General features: G+C 41.4%; 1 protein-coding gene across 1 annotated transcript in view; it reads right to left on the bottom strand.

Annotated features, from left to right (window-relative positions):
- robo1 (roundabout, axon guidance receptor, homolog 1 (Drosophila)) overlaps positions 1 to 25684 on the bottom strand; it is a 516486-nt gene that overhangs the window by 101312 nt on the left and 389490 nt on the right. The window contains 6 exon segments of the mRNA XM_034168365.1: positions 6592 to 6797; positions 8300 to 8471; positions 16364 to 16488; positions 17411 to 17419; positions 23994 to 24121; positions 24239 to 24377. Coding sequence (XP_034024256.1) covers positions 6592 to 6797; positions 8300 to 8471; positions 16364 to 16488; positions 17411 to 17419; positions 23994 to 24121; positions 24239 to 24377 — 779 coding nt within the window.

Here is a 25684-nt window from a genome sequence, read left to right as displayed (position 1 = left end):
ATCTCTAGACCTCCAAGACAAAATTGTCTTGAGGCACAAATGTGGGGAAGGGTACAGAAATTTGTGCTGCTCTGAACGTCCCAATGAGCAGAGTGACCTCCGTCATCAGTAAATGGAAGAAGTTTGAATCCAGCAGGACTCTTCCTAGAGCTGGCCGCCCATCTAAACTGAGCAATCAGGAAGAGGGACCTTAGTCAAGAAGGTGACCAAGAACCCAATGGTCACTCTGTCAGAGCTCCAGTCCTCTGTGGAGCGAGTAGAACCTTCCAAAAGGACAACCATCTCTGCAGCAATCTACCAATCAGTCATGTATGGTAGCGTGGCCAGACGGAAGTCACTCCTTAGGCAGCACTTGGCAACCTGTCTGGAGTTTATGGAGTTTGGAGTTTGCCAAAAGGCATCTGAAGGACTCTCAGACCACGAGAAACAAAATTCTTTGGTCTGATGAGACAAACATTGAACTGTTTGATGTGAATGCCAGGTGTCATGTTTGGAGGAAACCAGGTAGCATCCCTACAGTGAAGCATGGTGGTGGCAACATCATGTTGTGGGGATGTTTTTCAGCAGCAGGAACTGAGAGACTACTCAGGATTGGGGGTAAGATGAATGCAGCAATGTACAGAGCCATCCTGGATGAAAACCTACTCCAGAACACTTTTGACCTCAGACTGAAGCAATGGTTCATCTTTCAGCAGGACAATGACTGTAAGCACACAGTCAAGATATCAAAGGAGTGGCTTCAGGACAACTCTGTGTGGGCCTGGAATCTCAGAATGCAATTGAACATCTCTGGGGAGATCTGAAAATGGCTGTACACAGATGCTCCCCATCCAACCTGATGGAGCTTGAGAGGTGCTACAAAAAGGAATGGGCAAAACTGCCCAAAGATAGGTGCACCAAGCATGTGGCATCATATTCAAGAAGACTTGAGGCTGTAACTGCTGCCAAAGGTGCATCAACAAAATATTGAGGAAAGGGTGTGAATACCTATATACATGTAATTTCTTCGTTTTTTTTTTCTTTTTCAATAAATAAAAAAAAAAAAACTTTTTCATGTTGCCATTATGGGGTGTTGTGAGTAGAATTTTGAGGGAAAAATTGAATTCACTCCATTTTGGAATAGGCAAAGGCTATTCGCCCAACCGTTGGGCAGATAAACATAATGTCTTACCTTATTCGCCCAATTGTGATCGTGTATTTGACATGTTTTGTGCATCTAAACTACGCTTTTTACACCACTTTTTTAAGGCTCTACGAGGTCTGTCAATAAAGTAACGGTCCTTTTTATTTTTTTTCAAAATCTATATGGATTTCATTCATATATTTTTATGTCAGACAAGCTTGAACCCTCGTGTGCATGCGTGAGTTTTTCCACGCCTGTCGGTGACATCATTCGCCTGTGAGCACGCCTTGGGAAGGAGTGGTCCCGCCCCCTCATCGGATTTTCATTGTCTGGAAATGGTGGAATGAAAAGGACTTTTTTTCCATCAGAATTTTTTCAGAAGCTGTTAGAGACTAGCATGGCACCTGGAAACCATTCGAAAAATTTATCTGGCTTTCGGTGAAAATTTTACGGGCTTCACAGAGAATAAGGTCTGTTACTACAGCTTTAAGGACCCCTTTAAGGACGCTTGGCGCGCCATGCTCCGAGCTGCGACGACGCGGCACAAGCCACCGGACCATTTCTAAACGGATGGCTCTGTGGATAAAAGACCGTCATGTGCTCTTTCTCTGGTTATCACAAGAGCTGGACATCAGCCATTTTCCGGCAGATTTCACTTTTAACAAGAGATTTTGTCATGGAAAGCCGCGCGGAGGCTTCCCGCGTCATGACCGATTCGCTTTGGAGGCGAGACAAAGGAACACCTCCGTTTCGGCGTGTCAGAGGACAAGTTTGGACATGTCCAGCTCTCCACAATTTCACTGATACTTACTGGACTGGTAAGCATTGATAGCCGAGATAGACATGTCCAAACTTGTCCTCTGATATGCCGAAACGGAGGTGTTCCTTTGTCTCACTTCCAAAGTGAATCGGTCGTGACGCGCTAAGCCTCCGCGCGGTTTTCCATGACAAAATCTCTTGTTAAAATTAAAATCTGCCGGAAAATGGCTGATGTCCAGCTCTTGTGATAACCAGAGAAAGAGCACACGACGGTCTCGTATCCACAGAGCGATCCGTTTAGAAATGTTCCTGTGGATTTTGCCGCGTCATCACAGCTCGGAGCGTGGCACGCCGATTGTCCTTAAAGGGGTCCTTAAAGCTGTACTAACAGACCTTATTCTCTGTGAAGCCCGTAAAATTTTCACCGAAAGCCAGATAAATTTTTTTGAATGGTTTCCAGGTGCCAGTCTCTAACAGCTTCTGAAAAAATTCTGATGGAAAAAAAGTCCTTTTCATTCCGCCATTTCCAGACAATGAAAATCCGACGAGGGGGCGGGGCCACTCCTTCCCAAGGCGTGCTCACAGGCGAATGACGTCACCGACAGGCGTGGAAAAACTCATGCATGCGCACGGGGGGTTCAAGCATGTCTGACGTAAAACATATGAATGAAATCCATATAGTTTTTGAAAAAAATAAAAAGGACCGTTACTTTATTGACAGAACTTGTACTGCGGCGCGAAAAGCGGCGTATGTTTGACACATTTAACGGTGCCGTCTTTAATTACTGGGAAAAAAAAACACCGCAATGGATGAAAGCAAACTGCATTTTGAACGGAACCCTGTTGTTGTGTGGGCCGCCAGAAGAGGAGGTACTGCTGGCCCACCACCAGAGGGCGCCCTGCCTGAAGTGCGGGCTTCAGGCACGAGAGGGCGCTGCCGCCATGGACACAGCCGGGGGTGACAGCTGTCGCTCATTACCTCTTGACAGCTGTCACCCATCTACTCAACATCATCTCACTCCATAAAGACCAGACGTCATCTCCACCTCGTTGCTGAGATATCACACTTCATAGGAGGTACTACTCTCAGCCTTTTTTTGAGATTTATAAATCTGTGATTGTGAGTGTTTGCAGGAGAACCGGTCGTTTTGGTGGAGGCTGTGCATGACGGCGCTCCTTTTCCTCTGAGACCACTGCAACGTGTTGAGTGAGAGGTGGAGGTGGCATTCCCACCATTGTTGTTACTGGGTGTACACACACCCACACTTGACTGTCTTTGTTCTTCGCCAGCAGTACCAGATCCGACAGTCGGGGACGGTGATCACCTGGGAATTCGGGACTTGGCGGCTCCAGTATTCACCAGGTTCTGGGGCGGCGGAAATCGTGTGGTTCCGGCTCTTCTCAGGACAGACGTCTTCTATCCCGAGCCTGCCCACACGTCACCTCTGTGTATTGACTGTTATGATATTCTGTGATTGTCTGTATGTTCGTTGTGCACATTCACAACATTAAATTGTTATATTTTGGCTCATCTATTGACCGTTCATTTGCGCCCCCTGTTGTGGGTCCGTGTCACTACACTTTCCCAACACCTGTTAACAACGATGAAAGAGTTTTATGAACAAAATGCTGCTTGTTGCCTGTAAGATGGTGTTAGTTTGACACAATTTCCTGGGTGTGATGAGCCAAATAGAACAGCTTTAGATCACAGCCCCTCTGCGGGCTGCAAACCCTCCCACAGCCTCAGAGAAAATATCTGCCTTCCCCAGCCCCCCGCACGTTGAAACCGGAAGTGAACTTACAAGCGCGCTCATTGGTCAGTTGTGGTTGGGCGTATATGCTCGCGTATTTACTTTATTGAACCAACGGTTGGGCGTATAGCCACTCCGTTTGGAATAAAGCTGTAACATGAATTTTGGAAAAAGTGAAATGTTGTGAATACTTTTCCAGATGCACTGTACATCCTTTCAAAGAGCAATGATCTTTTATTTTTCAAAAATATTCAATATTGGAATTGAAATGTGAGAAATAAATAATAAAAAAAATCTAAATGAATGAGTCATATTTCTAAATGGTGGTATGGGCTAATGGCCTCTCAGCACATGAAATAAGTTATTAAAGTAATTAAATAAATTTTGTGACCCCAACATATCGTAAAAAGCAAAAAAAAAAAAAAGCAAAAAAAAAAAAGTTTTCACAAGAATTTCTCTTCGCTTCTATGTCTTTCCTGTGATGACATCATCATTGTGCGCTGGTCTTTCCCAGAGCCCAGTAAATGTACTGGGTGACCCTAACTTTTGCTTTACTTGGAGAATTATTTATTTAGTTTTAAATTCATTAACTATTTTACACATGCATGCATTTTTTTTTTGGGGGGGGGGGGGGGGGGTGCTTGTTTGTTTTCTTTTAATCAGCAGTAGTCACATGACAATGATGTCAATTTCAGCTTTTGGAGTATGAGAGTTTTACACACATGTGAAACAGATTGGCAACTGTCTGGTATGAAACGGATAAGTTATTTGTGATGAAATCATATGTGTTACTGTATAACACTGTTTTATTAAGTATTATTATTACATATTTGTATGTACAAGCCATTCACAAAAACGGTAGCTCAGCGGGATAGCAGTTGGCTACTGATATGTAGATCTACCAATACACAGACCTGAGTACATGTCTCGGTCACCCTCCCTGTCTGTATCCTTGGACAAGACACTTCATCCACATCGTTCCAGTCCACTCAGCTGTAACTGGGTACCACCCTTAGCTGTGTAAGTAATTTGTGATGGATTGACATCCCATCCATGGAGAGCTTAAGACTCATCCGCTTCATGAAAATTCAGTAAGGTATATCTTATATATTATATTCCAATTCTAAGGTGGAACTATGCTAGTATATTAAGGTATATCTAAATATCTAAAAAGGAAGAGTAAAATAGAAGAGTAGAAAAGAGTAGAGTAGAGCTACTTAGGTGCCTGGTCTTGAGAACCAGGAATGGTAGGTTTTTCTCCCTACCCATCCAAGTGGCTCAAGAAAAAAGTATATATAATGATAATAAATAATAAGACATAAGAAAGATAAGACGTCATATATATAACTATATTTAAATATTAAGGGTAATAAACAACATATACAATAAACATGGCACTATATAATATACAGGAGTAGGTATTAAAACCTAAATATTAATACAGGAGAAGATTTGGTCATGGTCATGGTATTTTATTATAGAAACAGAATCTATGATGTAATGTGGATTGTTATCTGTCTAAAGTAACTCTGCTAGCATACTATAGGAAAATAAAAAGCATAATCTATATGCTATCAAATGGAAACCTAAGAACTAAGGTACTATATGTTGATATCTTTAAAAAGAACACATAAACCGATGAATCATTAAAAATCTACACCATGTAAAATAAAATTGTAAATAACGAAAATAAGCTAGTTCTAGTTAGAAGAGCTAAATTAGCCATTAATAAGCCAACTGTACCTAGCAAGCTAACAAGATAAACAAAAACGGTAATTAGTGTATAAAGTATAATAGCGTAGTTAAACCTACAATAACGGTATTAACAAATACATATAAAAATAAATGTGGACAAAAGTATGAATGAATGTGGGTTATCAAACAGAAAAGAACCAATTATTTTGTAAGCTACGTTATGCTATGTTATTTAAGGATAAGTACTGGCACCAAAAGGCCTTGGGCCTGTTTAGGATATACTTGTTTTTTGATTATTCATATAATGCAGTGTAAATAAACATGTACTAAGGTGTCTAAGGGTGTTAGTCGTTAGGGTGTAGTATTATTATTTCTCTTATTTGTTCTGTTAATTGTGCATGCCATGTGCTGCTCATAAGTTGATCAGCTCCATTATTTTTGCCATTCCGTGGCTTTTCTTTTGTTTGTCATTCCAGAACTATTCATCCATCTATTTTCTGAACTCACAACAGGTCACAACAGGACAACAGGTCTAACACAGCTTCCAGTGTTTTGCGGTACTTTGACAGGAGCTGTTGTATTGTCCATGTCCATGCCTAATGCTTCTGCTTGCGTGCATTTTGTGTTAACATATATCCTTGCCAGAAAACATCTTACTTCTGAGTTTGTCCTCTGAATAGTAATGCATCAGATGTTGGTGCACGTATGGTATGTCTTAAAGAAAACGTTAGATAACATTCTTAGATAACATCCTTGTGGAGGTGATGGTCCAATGGTTAATTAAAGCAGTGGATTTATGACTAGAAAATCCTCAGTTTAAATCCCGGTCCGACTGGAAAATCGCTAAAGGCCTTTGGGCAAGGTCCTTAATCCCCAAGATGCTCCCGCAGTGCAGTTGAACGACTTGCATGGCAGTACGCCGACACCGGTGTGTGTGTGCGAGGTGAATTTGAGGCATTACTGTGAGGCGCAATGAGCATGAAACCACTATATAAATGCAGCTTATTTCTATTTACCATTTTATGGCTTACGTATTTTGTGCTTACGCTGACACTACACTCCCCAAGTTGATTTGTGCTATGTGCTTTGGACTGTGTATCTCAGACAGCCAAGATGGGACCTTTAATGTGCCTAAACTACAACACAATGAGATTTCACATTAATAATTTCATAGTATAAATGTGACAGTGGAACACATAATACTGTGTTGTATATGTTAATATCATTGTACATTAAAAATGCATCTGTGTGTGTATGTCTTACCTTTGCATAGCGTATCTGCAATGCGCCCGTGTCCAGCTGTTTGACCCTGGAGTCATGAGTGGACACCAGCGTGCCATCTTTTCTCCACAGTATTGTGGGAGCAGGGTTATCTGATGCCATGCAACTGAGGACAACCGTGCCATCAACAGCTACCGTCTGATTGGTCGGGCCCTGCCGAATAACTGGCGGAGGGCGGTCTGACACCACTGCGGAAGGAGCGAACAGAATCGGATATTACATGGAGAATTAACAAGAGGAGGAGAAATAATATAATGTAGCACAGCAGGGCCACACAATTACACGGAGGTTGCGTGAGGAAATGCGCTGTGAACGGTGAGAATGTGACAAACATCTTGTCGGCACGTGAAAACTGTAAAATGCGATCCAATTTTCGGAACTGGAAGCAATTTTCTAATCATTCAGCAGCAGGAGTCGAAGTAAGCCAAATAAAAGCAGAGCAATTAAAACGAAGCAGCCTCGGATACTTCAGCGCTCTCAGTGCAGCTCGAGCAGATGCCTGGCACAACACACATGAACACTCGCAGCCAGAAAGCCAACGGTCCATCCCCCAGCCGCACAACACAAAACCAGGGGGAAAAAAAAGTGCTTCAAAAGCATCGCACAGCAACAGACAGTATTATTAGCATGAGGATTGTTCGAACTCCTCGTCACTACCTCCCAGGGTGTGATCCTAGGGGAGGAAAAAAAAAAGTAACAATGATGTCTGTAATGCAAAGGCAAGCAAACACAGGAGAGGAACAAAGGAAGCAAAAGAATTAAACAATTCTTTGTCTCCGTTGTGTCTCATTCATCAAGTGTCTTTCACAGTTTGTCTCCAGCAAACTGATTATTATTTTTATTTATACCACTGTACATGACGATTGCTGTCATCTCCTCTGATTTGCAGTTTAGATCCAGCGAAGAGTGTAGGCTGCATTTTAAACAGGGCTTCCTAATGATGTATGCATGTGTGCATAGATCGTCCCAGCTAAACTGCGGTGAGTAATCTCTGGTCTGCTTTGTCTTTGCTTTTGTGCTGGGGATGGTGCAATTACTAAAACACTGTCAGCATGACCTGTAATTACCAGATCTGCCTGCGGAGAAGCGGTGGCCTCAGAGCGGCCTGCTCACTTTAATAACTGTTATTATTATCCAGAGAGCACGGCAGAATGAGTGGGGGAGTGTGGAGGGAGAGAGAGGGGACATACCATTGTAGGCCTGAAATGAAGAAGGACATTTGGCAAATGAAGGGATGACTCAAGGTGTGTCTTCAACAAAATAATAGCTGCCTGATCTCTGTGGGAATGAAGCCAAGGTTAGTCCGCCGGGCTGCCAGAGATGGGCTAGCAGAGCAATTAGAGGACTCGTTCCAGACCTCGCCACATGGCCACAGTCTTCCATCAGAGACATTAGCCAGTGTGAAGCCAGCGAAGACCAACAGTGCGCCGCGCTCTGGGTGCACAGGCACCAGACAGTCTCTACCTCTGACAGAACACATTGAACGGGCCAGACCCAAACCTCACAAACCTCAGTTCGGATATTAATACACTCTGGAGCACTGCTGCCACATTTCAGATGAACAGCACTGTCCTCACAAGCCAGAGATTATCTGAAGCACCAGCATTTATTCACTTAGGGTTTCTTTTAGTGTTCCTGTCTTTGAGGCATTCATCCACGCAGACACTATATCTCGAAGGCTGTCGCTCACCATCAGTAACCTCCAGCAGAGCCTTGGTGATCACGCTGCCAGCAATGTTGAGGGCCTGGCAGCTGTAGTATCCCACGTCTGAGCGTTCGGCATCAGTGATGGTCAGGTCTCCACTCTGAGATACAGAAAAGCGGCTGGATGGTTGAGGTGGCTGGTAGGAGAACAGAAGGTTCTGTTGGGGATGAAAGTCAGAATTTTAACAGCTGCGTGGCATTCTTTTCAGAAGAAATTTGTTTGATGGCTTGAAAATTGTCACTCCGAAATGGAATATGCACTTTCCGAAAACCTACAACGTTTTTAAAAGATAATTTTAAATAAAGCAAAAAAAAATCTCTCACATGAACTGACTGAACTACAAAACTTTGCCCAAAGGATATAATTCTGAAATTATGAAAGATCAGTCTGAAACGGCACCATTTAGAAAACAGCATCAGAGCATTCTTTGGCTGGATAATCTGGTTTACTGATAGCATTACAGAGCATTAAAGTACAGGTCTGAGAGCTTATTAATTTTAAGATTTTTCAATAGGTCGCCAATGAAAGCACAACTAATCATGAATCATTGTAAAAAAAAAGGAACAAACTTAACAACTGATCATAAAGTGCCCATACAACTAAGGATTGTTGGCTTGAAAGTCAAATGAGAAGCAACTGATGAAAATGATTGTCTTAAGCTACTATCAATGAAACAGAATTATTTTTCCAGTTGATGAACCAATTAAAATCCTGAAAAGATCACAGAAAGCTTTACTGATTACAGATGCAGGAAGGTTAAGAATCACTGACGTACCCAGGTACACAGAAGACCTGATTTACTAAGCTCCCATATAGTAAGACCATTCAGCTGCTCCCTTGTTTTGCCACAGCAGATCCGAGGTGGATCTGCCTGTTTTTTTTTTTCGTTTTGTTTTTTTAATGCAAGATGCCCCTTGTGATGCAATTTTGTATTACATGGGGAATGTGCAGAGGTCAGTTTTGAACCAGGAACCTTCCTCACTGGAAACAAGCATAATTAACCACTTGTGTACTACCCCTATCCACTAAGAGCACATATATAACGGGTGCTAAATTGCGTAGGCCTTCCAAGCATTTGTACGTTGGGGTGGAGAATGTTTTGTGCAACATAAGACAAACATACATTTTTTAACTGAAAATGTTATTTATTGAACAATTTAAAAAAAATATTTACCTTTGAGAATGGTTTATCACAGGAGGTAGGCAGTGTTTGACACAACCCCACTTTCAGCACTGTTCTCATTTAAAGCCCTGGTCAGGCTGGATAACAAACAATGAATAATGAGCCACGTAGCATGAAATTTTTTTGTGCGAGTGGAGTTATTCAAGAAATGTGGGAGAATAGTGACTCTTAGAGTTAGATTATTCAGCTAACGAGGCTCATCTCTGAGCGTGGCGCTAATTTTAGCAATGTTTAGCAAAAATAACGCGGACGATTTGATTTCTATGAGGACAAACAAGGATGTTAGAAGGCATGTTAGTGGTGAGTACGAGGCTGTTAGAGACCCATTATCTGAGTACGTGGTGGCTACAAGGACAGGATGGCTACCTGCAACAGAGCAGACTCCACTCTGAGAAAGCCCTTGTAGCCTTTTTGAAACATCTGTTTCCTGCAATTCCTTCAGAAGAACATCTTATACATGGCTCATTATTCGAATAATCAGTGAAATTTCGGACAAATCCATACGTGGCTCATTATTCATGGCATTATTATTCGGTCTGACCATGTCTTAACTGTCTGTTTAAGGCAATGATCTTCAAATGTGCATCTCCACGACAACATGATCACTTCAGTGTTAATATAGTGTCTTCATGTTCACATAACTGGAGGGGATGGAATGAGAATCGTTTGTGTATGTTGTTATATGTGGGTAGCTGTGGCTGCTGTCCACACTGACCATGGAACTGTAACAAGTCTTGACCATAGTATGTGGTGACCAATGACAGCCACTGTGGGCAACAATGCATCACAGCTGAACGGACATGCACAACATAGATACACACAAGACGATCAATTTATTTTTCTGTTACATGAAAAGACATGATAAATGCAATGTTTAATTTGATTTATTCATTGAATGTTTTGTTTGATAAAACAGGCCATTATAAAGTCTAATTATAGTGTATTCTGTGTTAAAGATTACTGAGTTTAAATTTAAAAACATGCATACCCAAACAGCTCACAGGGAATGACTTTAAATCAGATTTATGTATGGTGGCATTAATCGCACTACACTGGATAAGTGAGCACCCAGATTTCAAATGTGCTAAATTAGAGATGCAATTTCAGCCCCTGAAATTGCTTTTAATCATGTTGCATGTTCAACACCCACAATGTAGTGCACTCCGGTGGACACACCCCAAATTGCATATGCATGAACATAAAAATTTCCACATTGGAAAGATGCAATCCTCTGTGTTAGTAAATCAGCATGTACATATATTTGCAAGTGCTACAGTGTTTGTACATATTTTTACAAACTGTGCCCTTAAAGAGGGATAGACTCCATGGACACAATGAATCAAAGCTGGACTCCCACATTACATAGGGCCCCTTCACACATAGAATGAATGTGGTCGAATTGCGCATGAACTGCGCATGAAGCAGGAATCGTATGCTAAACATTTCATAGCTGCCTCCAATGCCTCGTACACCTGTTGCTACAACTATTTGCGCACACCAGTGGCTGAAAAGACAGCGTGTGTGCTGTACGAGCCCATGGAACCCTCTCATGGCAGGTGTCGGCCAAATTCCAGGTGACATGCACGCACATCTAACACCGCTCGTTTGGTACTTAGAAAATGGGTGACCATTCCCACTATTAGCATGAAAGCAGTCAGCAGACAATCATTGTTGAGCTGTATGTGAAATTTGTCTTAGTGCCCCACGACTGTGAAGTTCCGTGCTCCTGGATGTCCCAGCTGGAGACTATGTACCGTGTTTTGAAGGACATGAACTTCCAACATTCCTCCGTGAAGCGCCTGTCTCTGCCGGCTATTCTCATGTGGGAATACATAAAAACATACTGGAACGGACCGTCAGATCATGTGGACACACAGCAGGGGATCTGAATGTCACGTGTGTCCTGGGAGCATTGCAGGACCATATGACAAGCCAACAGTGTGACAAATATGCCACTTTCAATCATGTATCAGCAGAAATAAGCCGTAACAAATGCTGTTTGATCAGTTGTCACAGCGCTTTTTTCTTTTTTTTAAAAATACATTTATCTGCTTGTTGATTTTAGCCATTTCACACTCCTGTTATAAGACAGTGATTGTACTGCAGTGGTAAACGTTCCATCTGGTAATCAGAGGTTGTGGGTTTGAATCATGTGAGTGGCATTTATTTATTTTTATTTAACCGCGGGGTTCTGTATTGTGTCCCCTTTTATTTATTATTTATATCAACCCGGTGATATTTACCAATTATACAGCTGGTTTTTATATTATTGTTCTCCACATCAGCAGCACGATGTGGTGCACCACGTCCCAGCTGCTCGTACTGTGTTCCTGCTCGCACAACACTGTCGGGTGCATGATACCATTGCAGAGGGATCGTGCACGCCTGCCCGTTGGCTCCATGCTTTCGAGGTTTGCTCATACAAGCTGTTCTGCCGTGATTCGCCCTGAGTTCGTATTATGTGTGAAGGATGCCCTTAACCATGTGACTTGCAGAAAAATCACATCATAATCAACCTATATCCAGATATCATGTCCCCTTATCAAGAATGCAATCTACGTTTATTCAACTGGCTCAGCACCGCTGTAGTACAATTGTTACCTGGGTACGATATTAACACCTCAGATTGTTTAAGAGAAGTAGAAAAGTATGTGTATGTAATCCATTAAATTGGCCAAAAGGGCAGAGTGCAAACTTGTAGTTTAAAGTGAGTTCTTTACTGATTTACAGGGAGTTAAACTGTCCAAAAAAAATTAAATAAATAAATATTGCACATTTTATGTTTACTTCTTGCAACAACATGACTTCTTGTTCAGATGTCTTTGAGTCATCAGGGTTCATTACTTGAACCTTCATTTAAGAGCTCATTACAGATGACTAATATCTAAGGGTTAAATAATATGCAGCACACCTCATATGTTATTACAGCCACATAGCACAATTGTTTTGAAATTTAACAGCAAACAATATTCACCTTATTCAGGAAGTAAAGGTGGGCAGCTCCATTTTGTCAAGGAACTTCCGGTTTGCCACCGTGTCTAATGATTAGCTATGTGGGAACACAGTACGCTAGAAGTGTCCAAACATGAACAACATTAATTGTTCAGTTCGTGGGTGCCACAACAACTGGAAGAAGAGGAAACTATTGCTTTCAGAATGATGTTTTGAACATGGAAAGCAGTGATCTGAGTGCTGTGGACAAGCATTTAACTTGCTCCCTCCTCCATCGAAAGACGAGGATCTCTGATGCTCGCTAAAGGCGCTGAATTTGAAAAATCCACCCAAACGTCCCTATGGCTGTTCTTTTTATTTTATGGAGAAAAAAACCCACACCACTGGATCTTTACCCAGAGAAATGGTTGGACTATAACGCTCCATTGAAGAAGCCACGGCGGATGCTAGTGAGACAAATGGGTAAACTGTGTTTGTAGTGTTAGCTGCTATCTAATTTACTCATTTTGTGGCATTTGATACAACCAAGCACTGCATGAAATAACACCATATGTATATTAACGTTACGTAATCTTGGCATTACAGTGGTACTACTTGTCGGGTAGTATTTTAACTTGATTGTGCTTGTATACGAGTAGTTCCTCATAGCCAAACCATCCACACTGAGTGACAACACAAAGTAGTTAAAAATAATCGAGGGCCACTTTTTCATGTCATCTTCCCACTCTGTTATGACCCGTGGGTGAGCCAGAGTTGTTCCCTTTGAGCTTTTCAAAAAGGTTTTTGTTTCTACCCATGGAAGATCTTCCGTTGTTCTGTATTGAAAACACGCTCAGCGGAAGTCCTAAGACAAAACGGATATGTCTCTGTTGTAAAAGTGGGTGGGGCTGAATAAGGTGAATAAGACAGCAATATCACAGTAATTTATGACTGCTATACTCTGCTGGATAGATAAGATTACATCAACTACAGAACAGTAAGTTTTGTTCATATCAACTGAGAAAATGAATATGAGAATTAAATTAACTCTTAAAACAAGATAAATTATGTAACACTTCTAAATCAGCATTTTTTTTTAAATCTTGGTAAGAACCAAATAATTTGCAGTGTACCAACATAAAAAAAACAGATTAGAAGTGTTATCGTGTTTTTGTATTTTAAGTGTTCAACATGCTTATTTCTAGATTTAACAATCTAAAGCCCCTGTCACACCTTGACGATTTAGCCTGATGATTTGCCAGCCATATTAAAAACTCTGGCACATGCTGTCGTACGTCTAATAAATTAATGCAGCTGTCACACCTTGACGATTATCCAGCGTCTACCGACAACCCCGTCGGACCTGGCGCCACGAGGGGGCGTTTGGGGGCAACGCCCCCTCACATCATCAACCTCGCCCCCTCGGATGTGAGAGTTATCAAAAATAAAAAAAAAAGAAAGAAAAAGAAATACTGGAAAATATAGCGCCTCGCAGTTTCGCAGATTTTTTTAGTCCAATTTTGCACGCTTTTTCTTTTTTTCTTTTTTTTACAGCGCATTGTGCTCTGCATCCTCATCAAGCAGGCCGGTGTTCTGTCGAGATGATGGGACACCTGTTGCGGCACCGCGAAGGGAGAGTAGGCGCATTGTGTTCTGCGTGTCTGTTTATAAGAATCTTCTCGCCCAGAAGAAAAAAAGAGCGCCAACAACTACCCATAAGTGTGTTCTTCACTCGGAAGAAGACACCTGCAGCGAGGTGTGAGTGGAAAAAGGCACGACAGTGGCGTGGCGCCACGATGAAGAGGCGCGATCAGAGGAACTGTGAAAAACTGGTCAGTCACTATTAATAATTTCTTATGTGTCCAACCTCATAGGTTGATCGTTAAAATTAAATTTGTTAGTTCTAAAAGCCATCATAATTATTTATAGGAAAACATTCTATTTTTATTTCTCAAACAAATGTTTGGGCCTGAAAACAGGTTGGTCTTATTTTTCTACTAAGGTTTGAACTTTGAGCGTGTTTACACACGAGAGAAAAGTGAGAAAATGTTAATGCCTGTTTGAGAAAAGTGTATAAAGTGTGTAGTGAGGGGTTTTACAGCCTTAAAACGTCTATAATAATTGTCAAAAATAATGCTGTCTACTTCACGGATTTCGCCAATTGCGGGCTATTTTTAGAACGTAACTCCCGCGATAAACGAGGGACCACTGTATATCTACGTGAAAGGTTTATCTTTGACCCGTTGTGTGACTGTCATGCCCAATTGCGCTGTGTTTGCGCTTGTGATGGAGGGCTGTATGTGGGGTTAATCTATTGTCTCGTGTCATTTCTCAGATCAGTTGTTGGTTTGGTTTTGTGGTATGCAGGAGATCACCTGACCGAGGGTCTATACGTTCAAATAATAATTAAAAAAATACTGTCATCACTCTTTACTCTTAGTCAGTCTCTTACAACGGTGTAGCCTAAATACACGAGCTTTCTAGGAGCGCACCCATTTCATTACGCACACTCAGAGGCAGGTACCCTCCGGTGCGCACTTTTTTTTGGGGGGGGGGGTTCAGGTTGGTACTGCACCGTGTGGTGTGCGTATTTTATTTTTTTATTTTCCGTTTTTTATCTTGGTGGACCATTTTCATTGTGTACAGAATGCTGATGAGTGGACTGGCTGTGGAAAACGCTGCCGTGAATGAATGGAGGGCTATGACCCTTTAAACTTTTAAAGCACCGAGTGGCTGCTTCCTGATTAGCGGACCTGAAAGTGCCAAGTGGCAGCTTTCAGGTACATTGATCAGACCTGAATAATGAAAGCACCAGTCGACCACGATCAGGTGTGATCTGAAGGAAGTACTGTGTGATCTATCGGTGTGGTGATCACCGACAGCCACTGCACTTTAAATGTTTAAACAGTGCATTAATCAATCGATCAGGTCATCTGATGATCACACCACAGCGATGGCTTTAAAAGTTTAATCATCACAGTGCTTCTGTGTGATCAGAGGGCACAGCACGGGCATAAAAAATGCACCTGCAGCAGAAAAAAAAACAACAGAGGGACTTGCTTTAAAACGCTGCATTTACAGCCACGAATTAAAGTATTTTCAGAGGTCATTTTCAAAAATCAGGAGTTTTATGTGGATTCATGTCCATCTGTGATGGTGAATTGGACTGAAATGAACAGCTCAGACATTATATTTTTTTCATGTGTGAGTGAAACAGTCGTTCTGCATACGGACCGCGGCTTTTAGCCAGTCAGTCGCCAGCATGAATGGACGGATGAGTAAATTACAACAAACGTCTGCCAACAATCACATAACTTACCTACAACTTATGTCCAGCATGTGTGGGACGTATGAGTCACACGCTGGCACCCATTGAAAATTTTCAGCATGCCCAAAAATTTTTGAGGAGCTCAGCTTATCTGGACGTACATGAGCGAGCTTCAGTGTGTTTCAACGAGCTTCAACTTGCTCTTAACTTATAAAAAACTTACCCTTAACTTATTGGACTTATGCCAGCGTTTGTTAATATGGTCGGCATACGCTGGCTAAATGGTCATGGTGTGACAGGGCCTTTAGTTCAACACATCTTGTCAAGTGAAATTATCTGTCCATGCAGCAAGATATTTTCCCTTAGATTTAGTGTTTTTATCTTGTTTTGAGACACCCGGTTTTTTTACAGTGTAATACTGAGGCCTGGCTGTGGAAACAGACTGTGAATCACACAACATGGGTTCTGTTGTTTATGGGAACTTCACTTTTTGCATAGTGAATATAACTGAACATTCCACACTTAATTTTATGATCCTTGTAGTAAAAAAACACAACCTGATGATTCTCATTGATGTCACACAGCCAGAGATGTACAGAAACCCGGATGACATATGAAAGTGAACATATTTGGACCACTTCAGCCTGAAATGTAAACACAGTGTTACCTGACTGCCCTCTCTCTGCCAGAAGATGGCTGGCTGGGGATTGCCAGTAGCCTCACACTGGAAGGTGACGGTTCTGCCAACACCAACCACCTGGTTCCTCGGTCTCACCACAAAAGCTGGAGGCACTGGAGGACAGCCATTAAACAAATTAGTAACAAAACACCTGAATACCATCTTGTACAATGCTACTGTTATCTATAACAGTTGGGTTATTCAAGAAAAAAGAAATGGTGCCAGTATTAAAATGTTACTGAAGACTCAGAATGTCTTTCAAAACTTGCTGATGCTGTGTCTGTTTGGCAGATTAAAACAGTGAATTATTCAAATTCAAAACACAGGTGTATTATACATGTAATGAATAGTACCAGAAAACAAAACAGAATTATTCTCATGTCCCCTCATTTGCATGAACAAGGGCAAAGACTATTAAAATTTACATGGAAATGGGGAATAAATTTGAGCCATCTGTCCATGCTGACACTCTCCAATAGTGGAGGCCTCAAAAAGGATGCAGCATCCATGCATCTTAATGACAAAATCCATCTCACACTAAGTGTGGTGCCAGAAGAACACAATGTCATCTGTGTAGCTTACACAGTGACACCAGGTCTCGCTCGTCCAGAATGTAAAGGTCAGGAGGCAGGCCAGCTACATCTTCAATAAAAAGGATGCTGGACAAGTTCTCAAAATATCACACAAACGTTGACATTTTCATTCCTTTAAGCAGGCGTTGTGCGATGCATAATGATGATCGACCTGATGACTGTCATTTGAGATACGTAACGTAACGTGCCCATGGAGAAGATGGCGTGTTTGGTGATGCATAAAGGGGAAATGATAGAATGAAATGCTGTGGCTTTACCTTGGTGGCCCAAGCTGAGCACCGTTTTACCCAATAATGTCCTTTTGTCCCTGTTGCCCGTGACAACAGAAACATGAAGGCTGATTGGGGGGTGGAGAAGTGATGAGAGGTGGATGGAGGGGGTTGTGACAGCTTCCTGTTTGTGTCACGGTAGTGAAGAGATGACAGATGACATTTCAACTTACCAGACACGACTAAAAGGAAACAAAAAAAGACAACAAGAACCCAAAGATAAATAAATAAATAAATAAGTTAACAGCATGGCATAAACTGGAGAGATAAAGAAAACAATGTGATGGATACAAATAATAATACAGTCAAATACAGTTATAGTTAAATACAGTCAGCTCTGATGTTAAGAGTAAACTGTCAGTACATACTGTACAAGTTTGCATGGTAGCATATTTTGTAACTTAATTGGTATTAGTCTTGATAAGTTTGGTACTGCATGGAGAAAGGCGCACAGATGTCTTTTTAAATTACCATACACTACTCATAACAACTTACTACCCCATATTTGTGATATTCTTCCACATGATATTTTGATACATACGAGGTTTATTAATCATGTTATTGCAGGACTTACACATGATAATCCTCTTGTACACCACTTGTTTCAATTGTGTCTAGGGACACAATTGTCAAGAACAGGTTATAATTTGCTATACTTATGTCATTTACTCATACATGGTTTAGACCGGTTTCAAATAAAAAATATGAGTAAGGGTCATGTCAAAGCTTTAATACACAAGAGATTTGTGGAGCCAACAAATGAAGTTGATGTTCAACAAGGTGTACAAATCAGAGAGCTTGTACAAATTAGGGACTCTGAGTTTAATAATGATTTTTTTACTGTCAAAGGATGAAGTATGTGAGACAATAATGTACCTATGTACTAAATAAGTTGTTACCTTTGTGTTATTAATTTTTAAATTTGATTTTACTTCACTTTTAATTGTACATGTCTATTTTTGGACAAATAAAATGTTATATATAATTATGTTATTTACTAAATACAACACATCTAGTTTCTAGTTTCAAGGCCCTTAATCCCCTAGTTGCTCCCAGTGTGTAGCAGGCACCTTGCATGGCAACAGCCTCACATTGGGGTGAATGTGGGGCATTACTATAAAGCGTTTTGAGCGTCTCGTGCAGATGGAAAAGCGTTATATAAATGCAGTCCTTTTACCATTTATTTACCCTGCACTCAAATCGTATGGATCACATGCACCAGAGAGTAATTACAATGAGTAGTCAGGAATACATTAAAAACACAAATAAATGACTGAAAACCATCTTCTGCAACTTTTTGTTTTAGGTCTTGGGAAATGACAACGCATACACACATCACAGAGCAAAAAAGACAGATGTTTTATGCGTAGTAGCATTATTTCCTTGTTTATTTGCTGGCTCTTTGGAAGTGTCATGTGAAGGTGAATGTCTTTGCACACTTAATGAGGTTTGGGACAGCGAGACCACAATCCCTACAATGTTGCCTTGAAAATGTAGCCTCGTCCATAAAAGCACAAGGTGAATGTTAACTGTTACTCTTTGGTCATAAATCTCTCACAGCCAATCACTCACCTTATCTAATCTGTCTGCTTCAACGGCTCCCATGGAAACATAAATGCTGTCAGTCAGATTAATAACCGGGCCATCCCTCCTCCTTCCACCACCTATTGCCTATCACTTGGCCTTTAAAATGCAGATAAGGCTTACATCAAACAATCCGAGGAGAAGATGCTCATGGTTATGTGTGTGTTGGACCAGGGGAAAGGCCCGGCGCAAACACACTAACCCCTACGACACTTACAAACATCTATTCATGTGTGTCTAAGCCTTTAATGAGGAAACCCGACCTGACCCATGCTGCTGTGATCACAGTTGCGTACCTTGACGGGGATGTGAGTTTTAAATATGACTGGGTTGCTTTGTTGTGGGCTTTTAGTGCTGAGGGCAGTCGATCAATAAGCTGGTCAGAGACACCAAAGACTTTTTCATACATACTCTGCCACTGTGAACTTGTCTAGTAGACCAGGGGTCACCAACCCTGTTCCTGGAGGGCACCTGCCCTGTATGTTTTCTAACTCTCCCTGTTCCACTCCCAGGCAATTAACTCTGTCAGGTGTGTTCCAATCAAGAGCTGGAAAACACCACTTTAAAAAAAATCAGGTGTGACTTGAGTAGGTGGACGTGGAAAACATGCAGGGCAGGTGCTCTCCAGGAACAGGGTTGGTGACCCCTGGTCTACACCTTACCCTGAGGATCTGTACAGAGAAACACAAATGTCAAGACACAAAACAGACCTTAACGTGCCAGCTCCCATGTCAGGTCAGGAAAGATCTCGAAGCATATGCTGGTACTGCACATCACCTCATCCACCACAGTAAAGAACCACATCGAGCCCTGGTTGTCAAATAACTACACAGACAAATGGCTGATCCCTATCTCGCCAAAGCAGCTATCTGTCTGTTTCAGCCAGGCGATGCATTGGTATCCTCTTGGTCTGCTCCAGTTGCATGGTCCCCAGGACTGAGGCACTTTGGTCTTTGATCGTACTTAGAAAAGCAAGCCAGGTGGTCATAGTGCCATACTGTAGCTGCCATTCTCTCACAATGAAAGTAGAATGCCTGAGTCCAGATTTCACTTTAGGTCACTGGTGAGCAGCCAAGTCTCAGAACCTTGAAGTGAGACTGCAAGTAACAGGACCTGGAAGACTGGGACCTGCCTATTTCTATCTGCCAGATACCTCTGTCCAGCGATTTCAAAACTCCATAAGGTTTTGCAAGTCATCTTTCAGATACAAGTGAATCTTGGTCCAAATTCAACAAATTCTACAATTTCACCACAGATTTCTGACGGCTAAGTCCAGGAAGTTATTGAAAGTGCATATGTTATTCTTGATCTTGGACAGTGCTTCGTAATGCAGCTCCTCTGGGTCCAATGTACTGCATAATTTACATTTAACCCTGAACAAATCAGAGTATATCATATCAGTGAGGGTTGTTCAGCTAATCACCAGCTGACTGAGCAATGAAGCACATCTGACTGAACCGATCTGCTCTGATTAGTTCAGTGACAAATGGAAAATGTGCAGTATGACTGGGAAACACTCATCTATCACAATTGCAAACAAGCATCTCCAGCTCTAATGCTTCTGTGGTGCAACCAGCACATCCATTGGTTCCATAAAGATCACAACACCATCTCCAAACTCAAGTTCAATTAACCTTTCCTAACCATATAAAGCACGCATCTGATGAGTGTGAGAATTCATTCAGAAGAAGTCATAGATCCTCCTCCTGCTCTGCACAGTACTCACAGTTCCTGTGTATAGGTCAGCTATCATGTCCAGCAACTTACTGGGATCCTGCAAATTCCCAGGATGACCCAAAAAGGAGCCCGATCAACTCAATCAGAATCTTACCTAAAATCAGTATGGGTTACAAAGAAGCACTACTGATATTCATGCTTGCATTCAATGAGGACTCACAGAGCTGGAATTCAGTCACTAGTAGACTTTTGTGACCATGAAACCAGACTGCTCTATAGTTGCTTAGCCAGACTGAATCCTGTTGGGACCCACCCTTGTAAATTCATGGCATGGCACAGAGAGCAGTGTAATTCCCCTGTAGTTGTTGCTATCACCCTTTCCATTCCAGAGAGGGACAAGTCCCTTGATCCAGACTGTGAAGGTGATACTTGTCTCCCATATGGAGGGAAAATTGTTTGTAGTTCCAAGAGAACTGCATCTCCACCTGCTTAAAAGAGTATAGCTCAAATTTGACAGTTCTCAGCAGATATGCCCACCCACAGCTCTTTCACCCACTTTGTAGTCTCACTAAGATTTGGTGGGGTGAATTGGTGGATCAGCTACTAGAGCTCTGGCACCAGAGAAACGTTTGACGGACAGGTGATTTTCCAATAAAATGCCCTCTGTGGGTATCCAGACTTGGATGAATGTAGCTGTGGATATCACAATGCTGTGTGTGAATACATGCAGTGATTATTTAATTGATATTAATACAGAACATTAAGACTAATTGTGACTTAAAAGTAGAGCTACAGACAAAGATAAAATGTTAGCTGTGTGCGAGGAACTCCTCACCGACAAAAAAAGCTTTCTCTTTCACTCACTCCTGACCTTTTTCCAAACCCTCTACTTGGCTTATTAGCAATACTGCCCTAGGAACTACCATTGTATTCATGGCATTTCTACACAAACCACTGCAAACTGCAAATTTAACGGGCTTAGAATATTAAGGAACAAAATGTATTCAGGGATTACCAGTATTCCTGTGATATAGGTTCACTAATACCAAAACACTGCAAACACTATGTGACCTCATCAGGCCCTGATCAATATGGCATTGCCGAATTCTGAAATGTTACATGGTATACATTAACAAATACGCACATCTGTAAGCACACTCTTGTGTCAATTTCTTCACCTGTACATTTTCATGTGGCATAGATTATCACTTTGCCCATTCATCTTGACATCTTCATACATCCAAAGGAGTGTAATAGCGTTACAAATACATGTGGAAGACAATATTTCAGTGATAGCACCAGTAACAAGAGCAGAGCCCATTGAAAGAAAAATAGCCCAAGGTGCTACTGCACAACATCCAAACTGATCTACTCCATTCTGTGCAACAAAATAAAATAAACTAAATACCCCCCCCCCCCCCCCAAAAAAAATAAAAAAAAAATAAATAAAAAAAAAAAACGCTTTGTCCTGAAAAATACTTATAATAACATAGCTACCTTCTACAGGGGATTTTCTTTGAATGGTCAAAACCTGCAACATGTGTAGCTTTGCTATCCAACCAATACCATCACATATTGCATGACAATGATATGCAAACTGCAAGAATGCATTGCAGGAAATTATTTTGATATTTAAACATTTAAAAAGTTTCACATCAAATTTAATTCACTTGGTTTAAGCTTTCATTATTAGAGATTTGTTAAAATGTGACTTCAAAGAACATTCATTATATTTAAAAAGACATTTATTATATTGTGCAATTGTTCTGTCTGGAGTTCACACTGAAATGATGGTGAGCCACTGCTTGACGAAATTTCATTCTATACCTCAGCAATACAGGCTGACAACACTGCTGTCTGAACCCCTGCATCTGCTTTATTTGTCTTTCCTACTTCAACAACATCTTCCTACCTATACATCCTTTCTGCAACTTTGGCCTATTCAGACCTAGAATTACCAGGATTTTCTTTCCTTTCCTAGGTCAGTGTCTGTAATTAGAAGCATGTTATTTCCGGGCGTGGGACTGTGGCCTGCTTGTCTTTAATTAGGTGGACTACTCAGTGCCCACAGCTTCCCTGGCCTTCTCAGTTCCTAGTCTGGATCATGCTCAGGGAGATTGGGACAAAATGGAAAAGGTTACAGGAATTTAAAAAGCTTGCCATAATAAAGGTTCAGCCATCAGTCTGATGTAACCATGAGAGATCTGCAGTCAGATTATTATTTATAACCCATTATGTGAATCATTTGACTCTTACATTCTCCAAAAGCAAACTTCTGTTTCTATCCATTTGAAATAAATGATGTAAAAACAAAAAGGGGCTTGATGTTTAAGAACATCACATCCACTGAAGAAGACACATGAGCTGTTTAGCATTTATCATTTTGATTATAAGCCCAGCTGGCTGCTTATTGAATGTCTTGATCAATGCAGTCCTTTTTCATTAACTGAGCTTTCACTAGGATGGGTAAGAACCAAAAAATAAATAAATAAAAGAAGCAGAGAGATATATACTGATGAGTGTGTATTGGCAGGTGAGTTTAAACTTGCTTTTCAAACTATTCTAAACATTGTGGAGAAAATCAAGAAACTATTGTAAAGTGTAGCCATGTGAAGATGAAATATGTATTTTATGGGTGGGGGTTTAATTGCCTTGCCTCGTCTTTATATCTCTGCTGTGCCAACTGCTGGAAGTGACATTAATATGACTGACCCCACCACAGAAACCTCTTTACCACACCAGACTTTTCACCACATTCACCCGCAGTCCCAATTCACAAGTCATTCTGCATCAGTGATGAGCCACCACCAAGACCAACATACTATCCTTTGACCCAATCCCCATCTCCAGCGTACCAAATATACTCCTCTTTGCCTTCCCTCTTCTCTCACCCTTCTCCTGAAATTCCCATTAGTTTGTCATTAAATGGCTCCTGTGTTTCTCTGATTCTCCAGAGGTTTTGGGGGATCCCAGCCCCCAGTTGTACTGAATGGTTTCTTTCTGGATGTTCACACTCTGTGACTGGCTGCTTTATATTCTAAGTGTGTTAATAAGACGTCCAGTGGCGAGCGCCACAGGGGACACACAGATATTCCATAGGCTCACAAATAATGCTGTAGGTTTTAACCTTGATGGAAGACGGGCCTCTGGAGAAATGCCACTTGTGTACGGCAAATGAAATCAATTGATGGTTTGCTCCCATGTGCACATCACTATGGCTGGTATGGATTTTTCTGTTACTTTTTAAAAATTAAAAATCAATCAGCTAATTGAGAGAGAATAGCTGAAAGTGTTGAGCTTGTAGTAGTAAGGCTGAAGGCTATTATTGCAATATGGCCTGGCCTAAATTGTATTAAACATATTGAACTTATCAAATTGAATTTAGCATCACAACAGATACAATGAGACACAGAACTCATAGTTGGCCCAATGCAAATGAAATATGCCACCAGCAAAATGTTACTGTGAGGCAAGCTGCATGTGCGGTGGTCATACCGTGGACAGTGAGCGTGGCCGATGCCTCTGCCTTGCCCACCATGTTCTCTGCTACACAGGTATAGGAGCCTACATCAGCTGAAGTCAGACGACGGATCTTCAAGGTATGATCCTCACGAATCTCATATCTGGATTGAAACATGTACACACACATATCAAAGGTAAGCCAAGGATACAAACACATAATGCAAAAACTGAAGCAACAGAAACAAGTGAATAGGGTATTTCAAATTGATGAGTCATACCTTCCTTTCGGCAGGTCACCATCGTCTTTCCTCCATCGCACAGTTGGAACTGGGTCACCTCGGGCTTCACACCTGAACTCCACACTTTGATCCACTAACACCACCTGGCTACCAGGACGACGTACAAAGCTTGGACGTTCTGTATGTATTTAGAAATGAAAAACTCATTGAGAAAATATCCCATAGAACAGTTTCAGTAATGAATATTATTCATTCATTTAAAGTTCCTGCACATGCAGGAAGCTTATATCAGCATTGGATGGTGGCTTGTGAGTCAGGCACTGGGTGGAAGAGAAAACATTGTGGATAACGGCACAACTACTGTATAAGTGGTGAGGGAGACTGCTTGGTAGGTACTTACTGCCATTGTAACATCCAGACAATAAGTGGTGAAATGGAATTGGGATATCCAAAGAAACGAAGGAAGGAGACATGGGGATTAGGAGGTGCAGTGTAAGGTGAACAGTGAGGAAACAAAGGTTAAGGAAAGGGCAGATTGTGAGCTGTATGTGAAGCTGAACACTAAGGAAGATGAAAAAGCCTTGGACTAATTAGCCAGACAGAGGAACGGAGCTGGAAGAGATGTGGTGTAAGGGTGATAAAGGATGCAGAAAAAAGTGTTGAGAAGTCAGGAGAGTGTGTTCAGAAGGTGGAGGAAGTACTTTGAGGAGCTAGTAAATGAAGAAACAGATACTGGATGATGTGGAGACAGTGAGTCAGCAAATGGGATTAATTAGTAAGAATGAAATGAAGGAGGAGGCGTAGAAAGGTAGGTGGTCCAGATGACATAACACTGGAAGCATGCAGACATTTAGGAGAAACAGCAGAGTGTTCAACAAAATTTGGAAAGTAGTACTGCTTAATAAGGGTAATGTGCAGAGCTGTAGTAATTAGAAACTATGAAGTTGATCAGTCACATCATGATGTTAGGAAATGAACATGGAAGCTAGAATGAGAAGAGAAGTCAAGCTCTGTGAGCAGTAATATGCTCTCATGCCAAGAAACAGCATCACAGACACAATGTTTGCTTTAAGAGTGTTTACATAGAAGTGTAGAGAAAGCCAGAATAAGTTGAACTGTTTGTTTTTGGATTTAAAGAATGCTTATGACAGGGTGCAGAAAGAGATGTTGTGATACTGCATGAGGGAATCAGGAGTGTCAGAGAAGTACTGTATGTGAGTGTTGTACAGGATAGACAGTTTGACAGCAGTCTCCATGGACTATAATATTTACAGATGACATTGTGACCTGGGAGCAGGTTGAGATGAGCCTGGAGAGGTGCAGATACACTCTGGAGAGGAGGGGAATGAAAGTCAGCAAGAGCACGAGAGAATATATGTGCATAAATGAGAGAGAAAGCTATAGAATGGTGCAATTGTAAGGAATAGAGGGGAAGATGGTGGATGAGTTTAATTTGTAGAGAAGTGGTGATTTTCACAAAAATGC

Source organism: Thalassophryne amazonica, chromosome 4, assembly GCF_902500255.1.
Source record: "Thalassophryne amazonica chromosome 4, fThaAma1.1, whole genome shotgun sequence".
Taxonomy (NCBI): Eukaryota; Metazoa; Chordata; class Actinopteri; order Batrachoidiformes; family Batrachoididae; genus Thalassophryne; species Thalassophryne amazonica.
The sequence above is the reverse complement of the archived record's forward strand: the minus strand, read 5'-3'. Positions and strand labels throughout refer to the sequence as shown.